Source organism: Acartia tonsa, chromosome 14 (genome assembly GCF_053477335.1).
Source record: "Acartia tonsa isolate MP-2025a chromosome 14, ASM5347733v1, whole genome shotgun sequence".
NCBI lineage: Eukaryota > Metazoa > Arthropoda > Copepoda > Calanoida > Acartiidae > Acartia > Acartia tonsa.
In genome coordinates this window covers 23,143,498-23,162,307 of record NC_137273.1, presented here as the reverse complement: position 1 = coordinate 23,162,307, position 18,810 = coordinate 23,143,498, and the positions used below count along the sequence as shown (strand labels likewise).

Here is an 18,810-nt window from a genome sequence, read left to right as displayed (position 1 = left end):
GCTACTAGCGTCTGTCCCCCTAACATCAAGGGCCTCTGTATCGAAGGAGTAAGGTGAAGACAGAAAACTAGCCTAAAACCAGATTGGAGCTGTGCGAAACTTCATTAGTTTTGAAATCTTAAGCTTGATGCAAAAAAAATCTTACCACTTTATATAATAGGATACGAATTTGTTATCAGCTTCGGACAAGAAAAAATACTGGATTACTTAAGATTTAAAATTCAATTTCCTTGTTTATCTTTCTTATGTTTCTGTTTAATATAAAAGTACTTATTTTTATTGAAATGTTGACAGCTAATTATAGAATTAACTTGTTTTATATTGTTGTCATTAAAGTTCATCTATTAGAGCAATTAGTATTAGACTGTCCAAATACTCTTTAACTTAAGTGTTCATTTTTGTCTAATAACTGTAATGGACAACTGTGTTTATGGATTTTAAGAATTAAAAGATTGTTTGCTTTTTAAATTTGATTGTTTTATTAATAAAATTTGTCATCTTGTAGGGCTAATGTTTTGTATCATCATTGGGAATATACAACAATTTATCGCAGATTGTCTTATCCCTTTTGATCCATTTTATTTTGTCCTATATTTGTTCTAGCTGTGCTACATATTTAAATAATTGACCTGAATTAGACTAAAGCCATTAAAATGAGGATTTTAAAAATTAATGGAAGTGATATGCCCACCTTACCTGAACTCTACTGCTCGCACATTATTATTGATATCCGATTTCTGCTTCCTAGAGAAATATTTGCACAAAAATTTGCAGCAAAGTTTACAGCAAATTTTAAAAAAATTGTTTTCAGGAAAAGAAGCTGCTCTATTTCTCACTTTTTCTGACACTTATTAAATTACAATAGTTAAATAATGATATTTCTCTCAAATATGCATCTTAAAAGTTTTTCTTCCACAGAAATCTTAACTTAGTTCCTTAATACATTTTGTCTATGGGAAAAATAGAAACTCAGGGAGGGAGGGGACATTAGGCTGTTTAGTATTCTTCCCCAAAGTTTGAGTGTCCAAACGTTTCAACCACTATTTAATCTACAGAAGGTGTAATCTTGTAAATCATCATTGGCGATGTATGTACATCAATTTAACGGCCATAGTATTATCTCTTAGATCCCTGTTAGCAGCTTTAAATGCTAGTGATGTTTTATCATAAAACCCTTGCTTTGCAGCATATAACATCGTTGTCCTTGTTTTCTTTGAATTTATATTTTGTTTATTCATTAGGTCATTTTTCAGCACTTTGCATGGCTTTATGTCAGATTTTCTAGTCCTACTAATGGATAATATTTTTTACAAAAAAAATGCATTAAAAATTTAATTTTTTATTTCGAAGCTACTCTATTGTTGTGATTTTACATCTGTCTGGCAGTAATGCATATTTTTTTCGTAGGGTGTGGGAGGGGACAAGTCCCCAAAGTTTTTTATAATGTTTTCTTATTTGTTGGCTTAACTACCTTGGCGACTTTTTATTTTGATTGGTTGGTTCATAAAGTTTCATAGTAATCTAAAGTAGGGGTAATTTTGTTTATCATGATAGGGATGTACATCATTGTCTGATACCTTTATGTCCCTGCATTACTGTATTAAAAGCACACCACTAGTATAGTAGCTGTGAAATGCAAAATTCCTTAAACTTTTTATCAACTCAAATTACACAACTCTAGCATTAAAATAGTTTTTTTTTTTTTAAATAAAACAAGAATGAATTTACTGTATAATTGGGAAGCTTTAACAATAATTGACATACACCAGTGAACTAAAGGGAAAAGACAATGGACAATAATTGTGTGTTCACATCCCTAATTATAATGAACAAAATTAAGCCTTTTTATAATGAAGTTATAGGTCAAAACAACTTAATTGGAACCAACCAATCAAAATTCTACAAAAGTATCCCTAGATTTTTAGCCTAAAAATAAGATAACATAGGCAAAAACTTTGGGTACCAGTGGAATTTAAAAAATAGATTTTCAAAATATAAAAGATATTTATTATTTGTACACCTTCAATAATTTCATTTGTAATGTTTTGTTTTCATGGATGTCCCTATCCGCGTTTAATTGAATTTTAATCTTTGAATAAAGTTTCATAATGAAAATTTCAATTAAATTCAAACATATCATTTTTCTTTCAGTTTTCAAAACATTTTAACTGGAAAATAATGATGAATCCATACTTCCCCCTTAGTAAAGTTAATAAAATTCTTTGATTGTTTGTAATGCTTACTACTAGTGGCAACGCCCCTTGAGACTAACCCTAGAGTCTAATTATGGAAATTATATTTCAATTTTAGTTATAAACGGAAAAAGTAATAATAATTCAGTAGGCATTGTATCCTGGAAGGGTGGAGGCAACCTTCCCATAAAATATTTCTTAATATCTTCTTTAGACCTATTAGAAGCTTCACTGAATAGAATAACTTGACCATGACAGTAAAGCAATCAGCTATATCTTACCCTACAGACACACACACTTCCTGTTACTTTTGTCCTTTCCCTTGCTTAGACATTTAGATTATTTGTGTCACTATGCTTGAGTGACTTTATTATACACAAATATAAAGGGACAAGACAACGGCCGATAAATTGATGTACACCCACAATGATATTGCACAAAATTACCCCTCCCGTATATTACGATAAGTATTTGAAATTTTTGGACACTTAACTAAATGAACCAACCAATCAAAATTCAATAAAAGAAGAAAACGTAATTATAAGTCTTTGGGGACTAGTGTAATAAACAGCCTAATGTCCCCTCCCTCCCTGCTTAATTATACAGAAAGGAATATTAAGATTAAGTTAACTTTAAGAAGAAAGCATATTTATTTTTTCAAGTAACAAAACTAAAGGCTGCGCTCTTAACATCTATGGGGACTTTCTGTATTTCAGAGATAGAAATTCAAATGGTATCAAACCAACAACTTTTTATTAATTTAAAGAAAAATAGTATATGAAGCTTACCTAAAATGGAAAGCATTAAAATCCTTACTACTTTATGTAAATCAAGGCATAATCATAATAATCTACACCTCTTTATTCTCCCAATATCCCTGTATATTTGGCAAAGTACATTATTATATAGATAAAGCAAGTAAAGTTTTGTCTTACTCAGCCATTGTGGAATTTATAGTGCAGTGTCAGTACATATCAGAAAATACAAACATTAATTCATAGTAAGCATTTAATTTCTATGGGCTTAATTGTATTGAGAATTTTAAGAACAAATATTTTTTATTATCAATTTGACTAAAACACTTTTAATTCATGAATTTATTATGAAACTAGAGGCTATGCCCCTAAGGGCAATTGAGGGTAGGTGGAGGAGTTGACCTCCTTCATTTTCAATTTTAGTTTTAAACATTTTTCTTTTCAAGGAGTGATTTGTCTTGTGAGGAAGGTGGTACCCTCCCTCAAAATAGCTATAAACCTTCCCAGTAAAAACATTGTAAAGAAAAATCACTTTGGTTCACCGGTTAGCCAAACACACTTAGACAGACAGACATCCTGTTACTTTTATAAAAAGATATATTTAGCTAAATTTAAGAATAGGAAAATCAGCTGATTTGCAAGTGTGTCTGGAATGTTAAAAGTATTTGCAGTAAGGAATCTAGCAACAAATAACATTATTTAGCTATAAGCAAGAGTTAATGCAATTTTCCTTAACTTTTATTATTTTTTGTATTAACTAGCGGCTACGCCTCTAAAAGCATCTATTGGTACTTCAGGTTGGAAGGGGGGGGGGGGTAAAATTGACCCTTCCCCCATTTTCAATTTTAGTTCCAAGAAATTTGGTGTAATAGGTATTTTTTTTAGGAACCTTCATATACCTATCCCATTCCTTTTTTATTTTAATTGTGACATCTCTTTAATAATCTAGACTTATTTCCTGATATTCTGTTTCTGTAGAATATAAAGATGAGGTGGAAAACATGCATTGTAGGAAAAGGTTTCGCGATTATTTATTTTGTCAATTTGGATGAAGTAACGTATATACTAGGGTTGGCAATCCGGAATGCGTTCAATTTTTTAATCCGAATCCGCAATCCGTTATTTTAATAGCGGATTCGGATTGTTAATTGTTAGGGTAAAATTAGCGTCTTGAGTTTTTTAGTCCTAATATATAATTTATTTTTTAACATAGTTATGTTAGGTTGAGTAAGGGTTAGAAAATGGCCGCTGTAGGGTCTAGAAATAGGAGAAAAGCTACTTTGAAAATAGCAGCTTTAGATTCTTCCCAGCAGCGTTTCGGAGCCGTATAATTTTGATCCGGCTCCGGCTCCTACCTTAAAATTAATATATCAATTTTTGTTCATTATTGAATTTAATAAAATAAAATAAATAATATAAAATATTTTGCTTTTATTTGATTAAAGCTATATAAAAGTAGAAGGATGTGTGTATTTGTTAAGTAAAAATAGTTTTTCAGTTTATTATATAGAAATAGACCGTTGCCAAATTATAATATTACTTTAAAAAATCATTTTTAGCTAATCTGGAGCCGGAGCCGTTTTTAACGAAAAATACGGCTCCGGCTCCACCAAAAATGTTGCTGCTCCCGGCTCCGGCTCCGAAACGCTGCGTTCCCAGTATCCGATAAAATTTAATCCCTTAATTTATTATTTAAAAAGGCCTTTTAAAATATTGCTAGAATTAATACTGAAATTAATATATTTAGGTAGTATTATAATTCGTTAGGCTAGAATTTAAATTCTTTAAAAATACCACAGACTAGGTATTCAGAATGTCAATTTGTAATCGACATACAGACTGACCCATACGATTGGATAATATTTTGTGTAATATCTAATTGTGAATTTATTTATCCAGGTATTGGACCAACCTACGCCTCCAAGATGACCCGCAACGGCATCCGAGTGGTTGACCTGCTTGATGACTTTGAAGAGTTCTCTAACAAGTTCAGCATTCTGGCTGACAACCATATGGCAGCTTTCCCTGGACTTAAGGTAAAGTTGCTCCTGGTCTTATAGTAAGCTTTCCAGAGTAGTTTTAAAGAACTTTAATCTACATTTGTTTATAGAAATCTTAAGTGAAATGATTTTTTTTGAACCGGTTCTCCGCCATACTCAAAGATCATGGCATCGCATTACAGATAATTTTCCACGAATATTAAAATTAAGATAAAAATCATAGGATAAATACTAGTTTTGTTGGGCCAGGCCTTTGGCCCCTCGGGATTTAACTGTTTTTCATCTTGAAATTTTAAATTTTGATATCCGCGGAAAGCTGCCTATAATAAGAAAAATAAATAATCCAGACTTGAATATATTTAAGGAGGGAGTCAAACGCTTTGTTTAAGTCTAAAGAACTCAAATTATATTTATATGTCAAATGATGTTAAGAACAGTCTGATTAATACATTTTAGAGTAATAAATACAAACATCTAATTATCTTCCTATTTAACTCAACTTGTTTTTTCATCTCTGGCCTCTAGGACTGAACGGGGAGGTCAGTATATTAGCCTAAAACCACCCATAGACATTAATAAAGCTCTCGTGAAAAATACAACAAATTCTGACAAGCATTTTTTTCTTTTCATCTTTATCTATCTATCTCATCATCCAGGTTGACAAAGAAGCAGAATTGGTAAGGTACAAAGAGATGGGAGAAAGGTTGAGACCTCTGGTTGTGGAAACAGTTTCCTATCTTCGTGACAAGTAAGAATGTTTTCTTTTGAAAAAAAGCATTATTGTTTTTATTTATCTTAAAGAAGGGCGTGCAAGCTTTTCTATAGGGTTTAAAATGAGTGGCTTTAAAGTTTTGATGGGGGGGGGGGGGGTAATCTAATGTATTTGTTAGATATTTGTTTTCAATTTTGAGGTGGGTAGAATAAGCGGTTTTCAAGATTAGAGGGGGTTAATCTAATGTATATTTTTAAAAATTCTTAGGGAGTTCGATCAGGGGTATAAGAGGCTTGTAGGGGGTGGGGGGGATAAACACCCCTTTACCCCACCCACCCTTTAAACCTTTACAAATATTACCGAGAAAAAATCATTTTTATAATAAAATAGTATTTAAAGGATAAATCTAAATTTTCAGTCTTAAAACTATTTTCATTTGTATACATATTTTATTTAGATTGGAGGCGGGAAAACGTGTTCTTGTTGAGGGCGCAAATGCCGCCATGTTGGATATTGACTTTGGTGAGTTTTAGCAATTTTTATGGATACTCATGGTCATAAACCTACTCTATTCATAAGAAATAAATTAATATAATAAGATGAAATTACGTTTTATGTAGGTAAACATTATTCAAGATAAAAAAAACCTTAATTTTTCATTGTTTGATTAATATAGAATTTGATCTGAGTTTTGCAAATCCTTCAAATCCTTTGTATATTTTGTTGTTTTACTTATTTATCTTTCAACAACTTTTTAGCTAACTTGTAGCTGAGACCCTAACACCAGAGATTTCTTTTTGAAGGGATAGGGCAGACTTCAAAATTAGTATAAAACCATCCATAGACTCTATCGGTTAAGTAAATATCAAAATCTTAAGCTACACCAAAAGAACCTTAGGTACTACTTTAAACTACCATTATATTCAATAAGATTTCTTTACCTTTTAATTTTAGGTACATATCCCTATGTGACTTCATCTAACTGCAGCATAGGTGGAGTTTGTACCGGTCTGGGCATTCCCCCATGGTAAGTTTATCATGTTCTAAACCTGAACCAATGAGTAGACCAAAGAAATACACCCCTCCCTTCAACTTATTTTTATGCCTTTTTGATAAAAAAAAATCATCAAGTTTTCACTTCTCCCTCCTTCTTTTGTCTTTCGGACATCTAAAACGATGGTCCCCAAAAAGTTTGTCTGTTAGTTTGTTCTAAACTTGAACCAATGAAATGATGGACCAAAGAACCACTCAACCCTTCAACTTGTTTTTAACTTTTTAAAGTCCCATGGGGGATCTACTAACCTAACATCTACATACGAAAATTATTGTTTCACTTGGGTTGTGTAGTTCTAACCCAATTTGTACAAGAAATATCCCAACCCTTCTTAAATTGAATAGTTGTGTTCTCAAAACAAAATATTTCAATAAAATTATTTTATGTACAGAACGAATGCACTGTAGTTTTGTTTTTAATAGGATAATTAATGTGATACTTAACAATTGCTAAGTAGGCAGCTATTAATGTTTTTGATAATTTGATAGAAAATTTAAGTTTATAATGACAACATTATCCTTAAAGTACAATACAAAAAATAACTCTTGAGTCAGCGTAATAAATTTTTGTCAGTCCGACTTAAGTTTTTTTTATTTCTGTTTAATTAAGGTAAGATTGGTTAATACTAAAGTGGTAAATAATTTGGAGGAAGGGAAGTTTACTAAGTTATCTGTCATTGGAATTCTTATAATATCAAATCTTTTTTTTTGGCATCTTTACCACCAAACTTTAAACTGGAATATCTGGCAAGAAGGAGCAGCTGAGATTTCTTTTTTTGCGTTTATTTTGAGATTATCTTAAATCTTGTAATACCTATATATCTACTAGAAGACGAGACGTGTATGGTTTAGTAAAGGCCTACTCGACTCATGTTGATGATTGTCTATCTATCTTATAAAATACATCTATGTTGTGATATCTATCTATATATGCGTATTGGAGACGTGTTTGGTGTGATAAAGCCTACACTACTCGTTTTGATGATTGTCTATCCATCTATCTTATGATATATCTATCTTATAATATCTATCTATCTACATAGGCGTATTGGAGATGTGTATGGTGTAGTAAAGGCCTACACTACTCGTGTTGGCGATGGTCCTTTCCCCACAGAACTTCTTAACGAGACTGGTGCCTTCTTACAAAAGGTTTGTGCTGTTCTTTGCATTGTAGTAAAGCTTCATATGGACTCAATTTGTTCTTTAGCACGGCCTTTACTTTAACTAACTACTATCTTACTTGATAATAGCATAGAGTCAAACCTTTGAATTAAGTCTCATGGAAATAACATACTAACTATTAAAGACAACCAACTTTACTCTGCTAGGTTTTTCTGTGAATACGTCTGTTTTGAGCCAAGGCATTCCCTGTATTCTTACTGATAATTTCACACATCTGACATTGCAGCAGTAGCAAAGTCTGTCATTATGACGCGGTTTTTAGCTGAGATTGAAACCCATCACCACCTCGAAAACGAGTGGATGCGCTATGTGTTAAGCCAAGGTCACGGGTTAGTCTCTGAGACCTTACTTGAATGAGTCTGAATGTAGCCGAGGCATTCTCTCCTATTCTATTATTAATGTGCATCTCACAAATTAGCAATAGGTTTCTATATTAAAAGATAATCAATCACTCAGGAGGGGCATGAGTTTGGTGTAACCACTGGAAGGCCAAGACGTTGTGGCTGGTTGGATATTCCTCTGCTTAGGTAATTATGGGGATGGCACGGTATTATTGTACAGATCTTGTAATTCAAGTATCTAGAACACAGAAATATTCAGGAAATGTTTAAAAAAAGTTTTAGGCGTGTCACACTCACAGGGGAGTATATTCTGCACAAGAATAATTTTTTTCTCGTCTAAAATAAATTAACCCCCCCCCTCTCTCTCTCTCTCTCTCTCCTTTTTTCCTCATGGAGGAGGAAAAATGAAAAATTAACTAAGTAGCCCTCCTCTCCCCTAAATTCATTCAGTTAACTATAGTTTTCTTCTTTATTTTTCTAAATACATTACAAACATGGCCCAGTTTACTCTTCAACCTCTTTTTTCATATTTTCCTCATGCTGAATATACAACACCCCTGATTTGTCATTCCTTTTTCCACCTTAAGTATTTAACCACTCCCCTTATTTAGAGTAGAGGCTACTCTAGGAAACTATAAATTCATACACACGACCTTCTGGTTGAAGAACACGTAATGTTTAAAATATTAACCTGTTTGTTATACTCAATAAACGCCTTTTACAGGTATACCAACACAGTGAACGGCTACTCTGCCATTGCTCTCACCAAACTGGATATCTTAGACAAGGAAATTCAAGTGTTATTTTGTAAAACAGAATATTGAAGATATGATTAGGTTCCTAAATTATATGTTCATCTTAATTTAAATCTACAATACAAAGACCGAGAGCTCTCGTTCTCTAAATATCTCACTGTTTTGAACAGCAAAAAATTAGGTGAATCGGTACATGAAAAGATTCCGTAAAACCAATTGTTTAGTTAATTTAGAAAGATCATAAAAAGCATGAAATTAAAAATATTTCCTGTTAAACCTGATAATAGGAAGATTAGTTTGAACTAATATAAACGATAAGATTTTTACAGCATTTTAACAGTCAAAACAATTTATTTTGCTAATACCTGTTGATAGGAAGCCTCAAATGATTTAACTGTCTAGGATGTTTGTTTATCTTGCTTGCACCTTATCTTGTATTTTTTTCCGTAATGATTAGCCCTGAAAAATCTGAATTTAAAACTTGGATGTATGCTAGTTGGATGAGATTAAGATTGGTGTTGACTATGTGAAGAATGGAGCCAAGCTCAACTATTATCCTTCATCTGCTAAACAGTTTGAAGGAGTAGAGGTATAAATATTGCGTATATAAATTTTCTTGTTAAAAGTATTAGATATTCTACATGTTGTATTCTACAAGCATTTTTTCATCAACATTTTAAGAATGTCTAATGTCTATAGATTAGAAACAGAGGTGAATATTCATATGATATGTTTCTTTTTTCAAATAATTTGGGCTAAAAGTTATAGAATATAAAATAGAGTCCTAATATATCGTTTGTTTAGAAGAGGGGTCAGGAACAATAGCCTAAAACCATCCTACGAAATTTGGAGAGCTTGCCTTCAAAGTTCATCTTATTTTGACCAACAATTTCTTATATCTTTAGCTTTAGACAAAAAAATACTACTTTATATAACATATCTATCTAATCAATCTATCCATTTAGGTTGAATATATAACAATGCCTGGCTGGAAGCAGGATATCAGTGGGTGCAGAAAGTTTGAAGAATTGCCAGACAATGCAAAGAGTTATATTCTCAAGATTGAGGAGCTACTAGGTATAGTTTCGTTCTTGTTATACTACATTTTTTATCTATTAAGGTATGTGTTCTTAGATTTTAAAAATTATGGCCGCTCTGCCCGCCAAAAACTGCCGATTCTTTGCTTTGATTGGCGAAACTACAAAAATTAAGCAAACATATCTACTCTATAACCCTAACTTTTATCTTTGCTTTACGGTGGACTGCAATCTATAATACAAAGTAGCTTGATGTCTGTCCGTCTGTCTGTCTGTCTGTCCCTTAAGATCTCGGTAACCACTGAACCGATTGGATTCTACTCTTCAGGGTATATACCTATTGGTCCTGTGGTGGTTTTAAGCTATTTTCTTGGGGGGTGGGACACCCCCAACCCCCCCAAAAACAAAAAAAATCCCCCCCATTTTTTTTTTTTTTTTTTTGTAAGAAATCCTATGTGGAAGATTTCCTTTGTGGAATATTTTTTTTTACAAATTTCACCTTGCACTTTTTTACCATCTCTTGGGGCAAAGCCCCTAGAGGCTAGGGGCGAAGCCGCTAGTTAGATATAAAAAATGATCTTTTGTAATATTTTAATATTTTTTTTTCATTTTTTCTGTTGGTTTATGTGTACTGTAGTGGTAACATATTTCAAGGAAATTTACTTGGATCATATTGAAGATAGACGGCTGAATTCAATAATGTTTTCTTTTAGTGGCGTGCACTGGATTTTATCATTTGCCCGAAAACTACACCTTCCTCGGGAAAGGGGGGGGGGAACACATTTTTTCAATATTCTTAATTTTAGTTTATTTTCTTATTCCTAGGTGGCGTTGCTGTCCGTTGGGTTGGAGTGGGTCAGTCACGTGACTCCATGATCTTTAGACCTGAGGTTTGATGGCGCCAGAGTGCAGCAGAGAAAATACTCTCAAACATATCCAATCCGTCTGTAGTCATAGGCATAGCATCATCTTACACATTATAGTCATAAAGAAAAACAAGAAAGATAACACCCATAAAAGTGAAGCTCCAAAATCAGAGGTAGAACAATCGAACATTTTAGCATTTGTAAAGTGTCAGAACTTGCATTCTTTCTTTAATTATTATATGATGAATAGGATAATTGTATCATTTAAAAAGTTGTTGTTAAAAATAAAATAGTTTCGGAATTTCTCATAAAGGTTTTAGAGTTGCCACGCTTTCTAAATCGTACCTAACTTAAACTATTACAGGAATCCTCCTATAAAATTTGAATCAATATGACAATTTTAACATTCCTACATTAACGTCAAGAGCTATCCGCTACAGAGGGAACTGATCCTATTTTAGAAAAGCTTCGCTTATAAAAATACAAAAATGACAAGGTGCTAAAAAAAACGAAAGTTTTATCTATAATACAAAGTAGAACGATGTCTGTCTATCCGTCTGTCCCTTAATATCTCGGTAACCACCGATCGGATTCTACTGTTCAGGGTATATACCTATTGGTCCTGTGGTGGTTTTAAGCTATTTACTTGGGGGGGGGGGGGACACCCCCAACCCCCCCCCCCCAAAAAAAAAAAAAAAAAATTGTTTTCTGGGGGGAAACTACTTCAAAATAAATGGCAGCACCAGAAACACTTCATTTTTTTAAAATACCTCTTGGGGCGAAGCCGCTAGTACTTAATAAATTAAATAATATTTAATAAACATAATATTTTCTCCTCAGATTTGACTAGCGATTGTAAAAAAAGAATTCACTAAAATAAATAACAAAAGAAATATTTGAATAAGATGATGTATAATTTTCAGTTTAGCTCGGTTTATGAAACCGACACAGTATCAATATAAAAAAATATGTATTCACTACCTTCAACAAGCAACAAAACAATCAGCCGTAAACGGACAAAAAACGGTTTTTATAGAAAAAAAAATAGAGAGAGGAAAACCAGTTCCTGCCTTACACAACAAAAAATGCCTGTTTTTTTATCCCCACAATTTTGTCAGCAATGAATTTACTATTAGTTTGAACCATGCCAGTCTTATGAAAAATAGCACAATATCAATATAACTATTGTCATAGTGTACCAATTAAATGTAATTTAAATGCTATAACACATTTTAGAACTTAAACAATTACGGGCACTTAAAAAAGTTTAAAAACGTGTACTTAATGAAATGTAACTGTAATGCAATGAATGTTATGAAATGAGAAATGCTTGAATAATATTTTATATATCTGTTTTTGCGTAATGTTTAAATATTAGATCTGTTTTGTATTAGCTGCAGTTTACTGTAAAATATTCCTGGGATCGATTATCGAAGATTTTTGGGAATTAATGGATCCCAGGAACATTTTACCGAAAACTGCACTTACTCCTCTTTTTTTTAAAATAATTATTTCAAAAATGATCTGTCTGAAATTTTTTTTGAAAAAAATGAATCTATAAATTGCTTATACTCTAAAATAATACTTCTAAATCTATTTTGATTATAACTGTGATTTAATATTTAGTTATTTAGTGCCATAGAATATTTTTAAAAATTCAATAATATACTTTTAGAAAATATTTAATAATATGATTCTTTTAAACATTGCGTAGCACCTAATTTAAAAATACATTCCAAAAAACAGGGAGGGAGAGGACATTGGACTCTAAATTATACATTTACTAAAAGTTTTCTAATTAGTTAACTTTAAAACTTTGGGTGCTTTTATTAAATCTAGATTAGTTTGTTTAAACTAGAAGGGTCCAAATTTTACACAATTTACGTCCATTGTCTTATCCCTTTAAATAACTAACATAACATGTAATAGTTTTTATTTGGAATATTGTTCTCCAATTATAAAAAAAAAGCGGAATGTTTTAAATAGAATTTCTTTATTTCATATAAATGTTAAAATTATTATATACACGCACAAAAATATAAAATGCTTTTTATACTACTGTAATTTTAGAATTGTAGTTCGGCTTTGCCATGTTATAAAAAATTAAGAGGTTAAGAAGAAAAAATGTATTAATTATTAATGGGCATTAAAAAAAGCCTGAGGGTCTAGTGCAGCTCACGGTAAAAATACTCCTGGTAACGATTATCTCCAAAAATATGTTAAGTCTGAGGGCTACTAGCGGACAAACTTGGAACTCTATGCTTGCACTAAATTTGACCAACAAGAGAAGTCCTAAATATAATCGGGAATAGTCATTATTCAACAACGCACAGTTATCTCGCAGTGAACCTAAATAAATGCGCGCAAAAGTCCAAATTTTCATGTTTTTTCAGTGAAGCTTTTTATTTCGGGCCTTGTGCCGCTTAATTTATTACTTTTTGTTGACTTGACCTGTAAGTTTAGCCGTTTACTAAGCTAGCAGCCTATAAAGTTCATCGATATTTTGAGATAATCGTTACCGGGAATATTTCATCCTGAACTACACTAGATAAAGACATCATGTTTTATTTATAAAATTCAATGCTAACAAAAACTAAATCGAGCTTCACTATGACTGATATAAAAGTAGTTGGATCTTAACGAATAAAGATTATTTTTCAGATTGTTAGATGAAAATTAGTTTATTGTAATAAAATGTTTAGCATTTGTGCTAAATTTGCAAGGTAAGTTTTCATATTTTGTAAAGGGTTTATCTTTATAATGAAATTCATTATGTTAAATACAGATGGTTGACAATAAAGCAACCTAAAAATATTCTCGATTATTCACATACGCTGTTAGGTTTGAGCTCCATGAATCTTTTAGCTGTTATTATTTAGTTTCTTGTAATATATAATAGTTTTCTGTTAAGGGGGGGGGGGGTTAATGCAACCATCTCGTAATCAATGATTAAATGGCACTTAGAATTCTAATTTCGATCTGAAATTTTGCATGAATAATCCTAGGTAGGTATATTTTCCGTAAATCGAACAAAAAGTTGAAAAAGTAACGGCTAGCGGCTCAGCCGTTTTGCCATTTTTTAGCTATCTTAAGAGCAAATTAGTCATAAAACCTATCTCTACACAATACTTTTCATCGCTCAAAAACCTTATAAAACGGATCTAGGCGATAGCTGTTGGTACTAGAAATTTAAAGAATGGTTATTGCTATCATTTAACATGAATTACACCAAAAATATGTTTCAAAAAGTTGATTCCTACGTAATTTATGATGAATTTGCCCTGAAAATAGGCAAAAATACGGCTAAACGGCTGAGCCGCCAGCTATTACTTTTCCAACTTTTTGTTCAATTTAGGGAAAATAGACCTGCCAAGGATTACTCATGAAAAATTTCAGATCGAAACTCTAATTGAATTCTAATTGCCATTTAATCATTGATTACGTGATGGTTGCATTAAAAAAAAAAACCTTATATTTACCAAAAAATGCGTAACGGTAAAATGTACCTGGGATCGATTATCTTTAAAAATTAATGAGTTAGTCTGCTATTTGTCGAAACAATGTTATAAGCGTCATAAAAAAAACCTACAATAATACACAGGGAATGCTTGACTGTAGAAAACACTCGTAAAAAAAAGTTTTTTTCGCTCATATATACATACATATGTGTTTTACGATAATATTGTGCATTAATGTGTAATGGCTACTGCAGATATCATTTGTAGATTATTTTGTCGGTTAAATTTTGGTCTAACATAATATACATATACCTGCGTTCAGCCAGTATGATGCTACCATAGATTTTTAGAGATAATCGCTCCCAGGAACATTTTCCGTGAACTGCGCCAAATCCAAGGACTTTTTTATGTTCATTAAAACGAGAATATCACTTTTCAGGTTAGCTGTAACCAACGAATTACGGCACAACCCTACTACATCCTTTGGACTCATTAATAAAGGTTTGTACGTTATTCTAGAAATAAGTTTTTATTTAATTATTTTCTAAAATCTATCTGATTTGTAGCTAATATTGCAGTAATAATTCAAATCAAATAAATGATATATGTATAGAATAAAGCCTGATTTTGGACATTGCGTTTTTATTTTTATTGAGATAACAATTTTTGAATGGATTTCAAAAAGTTTTAAATACAATAGATACTCCCCACCCAAATAAAATTATAACCCTCATGTTATCTCAGCTCACCTACCTACCTACTTGGATTATTATGTGCTCTAATAAGCGGGCTAAAATAACGACCCACCCAACCACCCCTTTACCCCAACCCCTTCTCTCCTATTGAAAGATTAAATTTTTAATTTCTTACCTAGGTAGTGAATTATTATCTGGAAGTGTGCTACCATGCATCAGCCAAGTCAACTTTAAAAACAGTCATAACAGGAAAAAAAGAATTAAATACCTACCGAGTTTAATTGAGAATTAGATACCTACCTAGTTAGATTCAGAATTATGACCTGCCTAATTAAATCTAGAATTAAATTCCTATCTACTTGAATTTAGAATTAAATACATAAATATTGTTGATTTGACAGCAACTAGCAGATAAATCTTTAACTTTTTAATCTAATTTTTTATCGTTCAGAGATAGGGGTCAAGTGTACCTACCCAGTAAATTTTTTCAAATATAGGTAGATATATTTATTTAAAATCAAGTCTATTGCTCCGCAGTAAATTGAGACCTAATTAATGATTTCGGGCGGTTTATGACCATCAAGGGGCACAAAGATGTAATAGCCCCACACAGCCAGGAACCTTAATAATGATAAATTTGAAAATATGCCCTCTTAAGCTATTCTTACATTAAGTTTTTTTTCTGTGACAAATTTAAGACTATTTGATATTTAATTCTTTTTTTTTGCTACACAGAGACCTGAGAATGGGATTTAAGTTTAAGAGGGAGCGTCCTATTGGTCCTGATAAAGCTAAAGCTCAAAATTTTATTCCTGACATCAGGTAAAATTTCCATTATTTTGGGCATTCGTTCCCTAGGGGCTAAAATATGGATACTTCAATATTTTTATTTCATATCCGTAGACAACTGTCTATTATACGACGTACAAGTATTATGTTTTTCTACATGTAGGGTGTCAAAAACTGTGTGGGTGTATAAACTTAAAACACTGGGTATTATTTAGGGTGTTATTTGGTGTCTTGAATTATTAAAACTAATAAATACTATGTGATGTGTTACATAGGTGTTTTGATCACAACTAAAAATAGAATATTCTGCTAAAGTAACAACTTCAAAATCCTTTCATTTGGAGCGCTCCAATTAATTTCTATTATTTAGGATGGCCCTAACTCTACTCAATTAAAAATTATTTAACCTAGTGTGGCCTAAACTCCACACAATTTAAAATGCTATTATTTAGGGTGGCCCTAATTGAGCAACACTTTAAATGCTATAATTTAGGGTGGCTCGAATTATACACAACCGAAAATACTCTGATTTAGGGTGGCTCTAACTGTACGTACACAAATTGAATGGCCATAGTTTAGAGTGGCCATAATTTTAGACAACTTGAAATGCTATAATTTGGTGTGAGTGTGACCCTAAAGTAACTGAAAAACAATTAAATGCTTTAATTTAGGGTGGCTCGAACTGTAGATTATCGTAAGAAAGTTGAGTATCCCGCGGACGGGCTTTACACTATTAAAAAGCTGCCAATGAAAAAAATGGGAGGTCGTCATCCAGTCACTGGCCGTAAGGTAGGTTTTATATTTATTCTAAAGTTCTAGCCATTGCGGCTTGCCTATGTCTTAACATCTGAGTCGTGAACAAGAAAGTAAAAGAGGGGGAGCAGAGAGGGATTAAAATTGACGTGGAAAACTAAAGGAATTGAACGTTTTTTTTTCATTTTTTTTGGGGGGGGGGATGAGAGAGGATAAATTGCGCTATAAGATCAGGTTAGGATAGACTTTTTTGGGGATGGTAGCCCCGCAAGTGTATAGGACACGCAGAGTTAGGGAAGAGGTAAGGCATAGGGGAAAAAATCTACCCTTCTCCTTATTTTAAAAATAAAGGAGGGGCACACCAAAATATGAATATATAACACTCACAATTTAACTCAAATGAACTCTGAAATATATCTTAAATTATTTTTAGGTTATTGAAGGTGTCGGAGGAGGGTCAAAGAGAAAATTTCGTTGGATTGACAAGCACCGTCTCCCAGTAGACTGGCCAAGGCATACTTTCACACATTTTACCATTGACATTCAAGGGTAAGAAGTGTAAAGGGGTGTTTACTCCCTTAAACTTTGAGAATTTGAACCCTCAGTTTACCCATCAAAATTTTATGAAATAAATTGCACATACATTCATAAATCCTGCAATCGATTTCAGCATAATTTAGAAGAAAAAAAACGATACAGAATAACTTCAAGTAGGTACCTATTTTCAACCTTTATTCAACAGGTAATGAAAATTGAAATAAAATCATCATGTGTGAAGTGAATGTATTGTAACAGGGATGGCAGTGTTTTAGAGGAGCGTGTCCTTGGAATCTATTATGATCCTAATCAGGCTGCTAAGATTGCTTTGACTGGTAAGACTTTATAATTGTGTTCCCTATTATGTGTCTTTAGATAATAACTTTTCTACCTACTATTATTTTTGTTAATACAAAAATATATTTCCAACACAAGATAAAAGAATATTTCAAAAGATAATATATAAGAAGAAAAAATAACAAATATAAAAAGAAGTATTTAATTGGTCAATGGTCAAGGTCAGGGAATGCTTTTCAGCTATTTAATTCCTTTTGAAATTGTTGAAAAATTGAATATTTTTTTTTGCGTAAAACTTTTTTTTATGTAGCTGAAGGCCGAAGGGATAAATAAGGGAAGAGGGTGGAGGGGAAGTTTCACTTAGAATTGTATTTCTGAATCACATTCTCTAGACCCTGGTCAAGATATATATTTTCTTAATAATACAGTAACATGTTTCTAGCGCCTGTGCCTTAGCTTCCAGGGGCTATGTGTTTAATAGGGGAGCGAGGCAGCAGAATATAGACTACAACCATCCTAAGACCTTAGTTTTATAATTAAATAGACTAAAACTAATTCAGGACATATATAAAAATATAAAAAATCATAAGTTTCAGCGGTTAGAAAGATCTTAAAGAACAAATAAAAATACTTACTACTTTATATTCTAGGTTATGATGACAAAATAAGATGGCAAGTAGCTACCAGCAAACTTCAGAATGGAGATCTCATTAGAACCTTCACTGATATTCCTATCAATCCAGGAAATTATCATGTTTATTTTTGTCATGCAAATTTACAGAGGTTTTCTAGGGGCGATTTCTCTTGGGAGGGTGGTGGTACCCTTCCCCAAAATAGTTTTAATCCTTCCTAGTATCTATGAAAATCTACTTTGTAGAGGAGAATCATATCGGTTCAGAAGTTAGCGATATACTTTGGTATAAAAAGACACACAGACATCCTGGTAATTTTATTCAATGATTATTAAATATTGTTGAAAAACTTCTGAAGCATTAGTAATGAAAAATAACATGATTAATATCTGTAGTGAAGCCAAAGGAAGGAGATTCTCACCCTGTAGGAGCATTACCTATTGGAACTTCTATATGCCAGGTAATCATGCTCATAGAGGCCTCAATGGGGGGCAATTGGAAGGGTGCAGTTACGTTGACCCTAGATTCTCAATTTGAGTTTTTAAGAAAATAGATAACAATATTTGAGTTGAATACTTTTATATTCAAAAATTTTTATCAAATACTTACTACCTATTAAAATTCAAAAATACAGATCAAATAGATCAGAATAGTTTATAATATTTAAGAATAATATTATAGCATAAAATAGAAATGTTTCTATTAGAAAACTAGTTTGGTTCTAAAATAGTATCATTAATTGAGTAGGTATTTAAG

The 18,810-nt window shown here is 32.1% G+C and overlaps 1 protein-coding gene across 6 annotated transcripts in view; it reads left to right on the top strand.

The window, feature by feature from the left end:
* The window catches only part of Adss (adenylosuccinate synthetase), a 47,057-nt gene that overhangs the window by 15,194 nt on the left and 13,053 nt on the right, over positions 1-18,810 (top strand). For 5 of the 6 annotated variants that reach the window (XM_080147922.1, XM_080147921.1, XM_080147920.1 and 2 more), the window contains exons 1-10: positions 10,956-10,984; positions 11,817-13,616; positions 14,791-14,852; positions 15,226-15,295; positions 15,782-15,868; positions 16,507-16,624; positions 17,022-17,101; positions 17,384-17,460; positions 18,073-18,165; positions 18,450-18,514. In XM_080147922.1, the coding sequence (XP_080004048.1) occupies positions 13,588-13,616; positions 14,791-14,852; positions 15,226-15,295; positions 15,782-15,868; positions 16,507-16,624; positions 17,022-17,101; positions 17,384-17,460; positions 18,073-18,165; positions 18,450-18,514 (681 nt within the window). In that variant the 5' untranslated portion in view covers positions 10,956-10,984; positions 11,817-13,587. Of the gene's footprint in view, positions 1-4,846; positions 4,984-5,603; positions 5,696-6,116; positions 6,182-6,613; positions 6,687-7,755; positions 7,862-8,350; positions 8,422-8,959; positions 9,024-9,486; positions 9,580-9,955; positions 10,068-10,852; positions 10,985-11,816; positions 13,617-14,790; positions 14,853-15,225; positions 15,296-15,781; positions 15,869-16,506; positions 16,625-17,021; positions 17,102-17,383; positions 17,461-18,072; positions 18,166-18,449; positions 18,515-18,810 lie in introns of those variants that run through there. The other variant, XM_080147917.1, reaches the window with a different exon arrangement.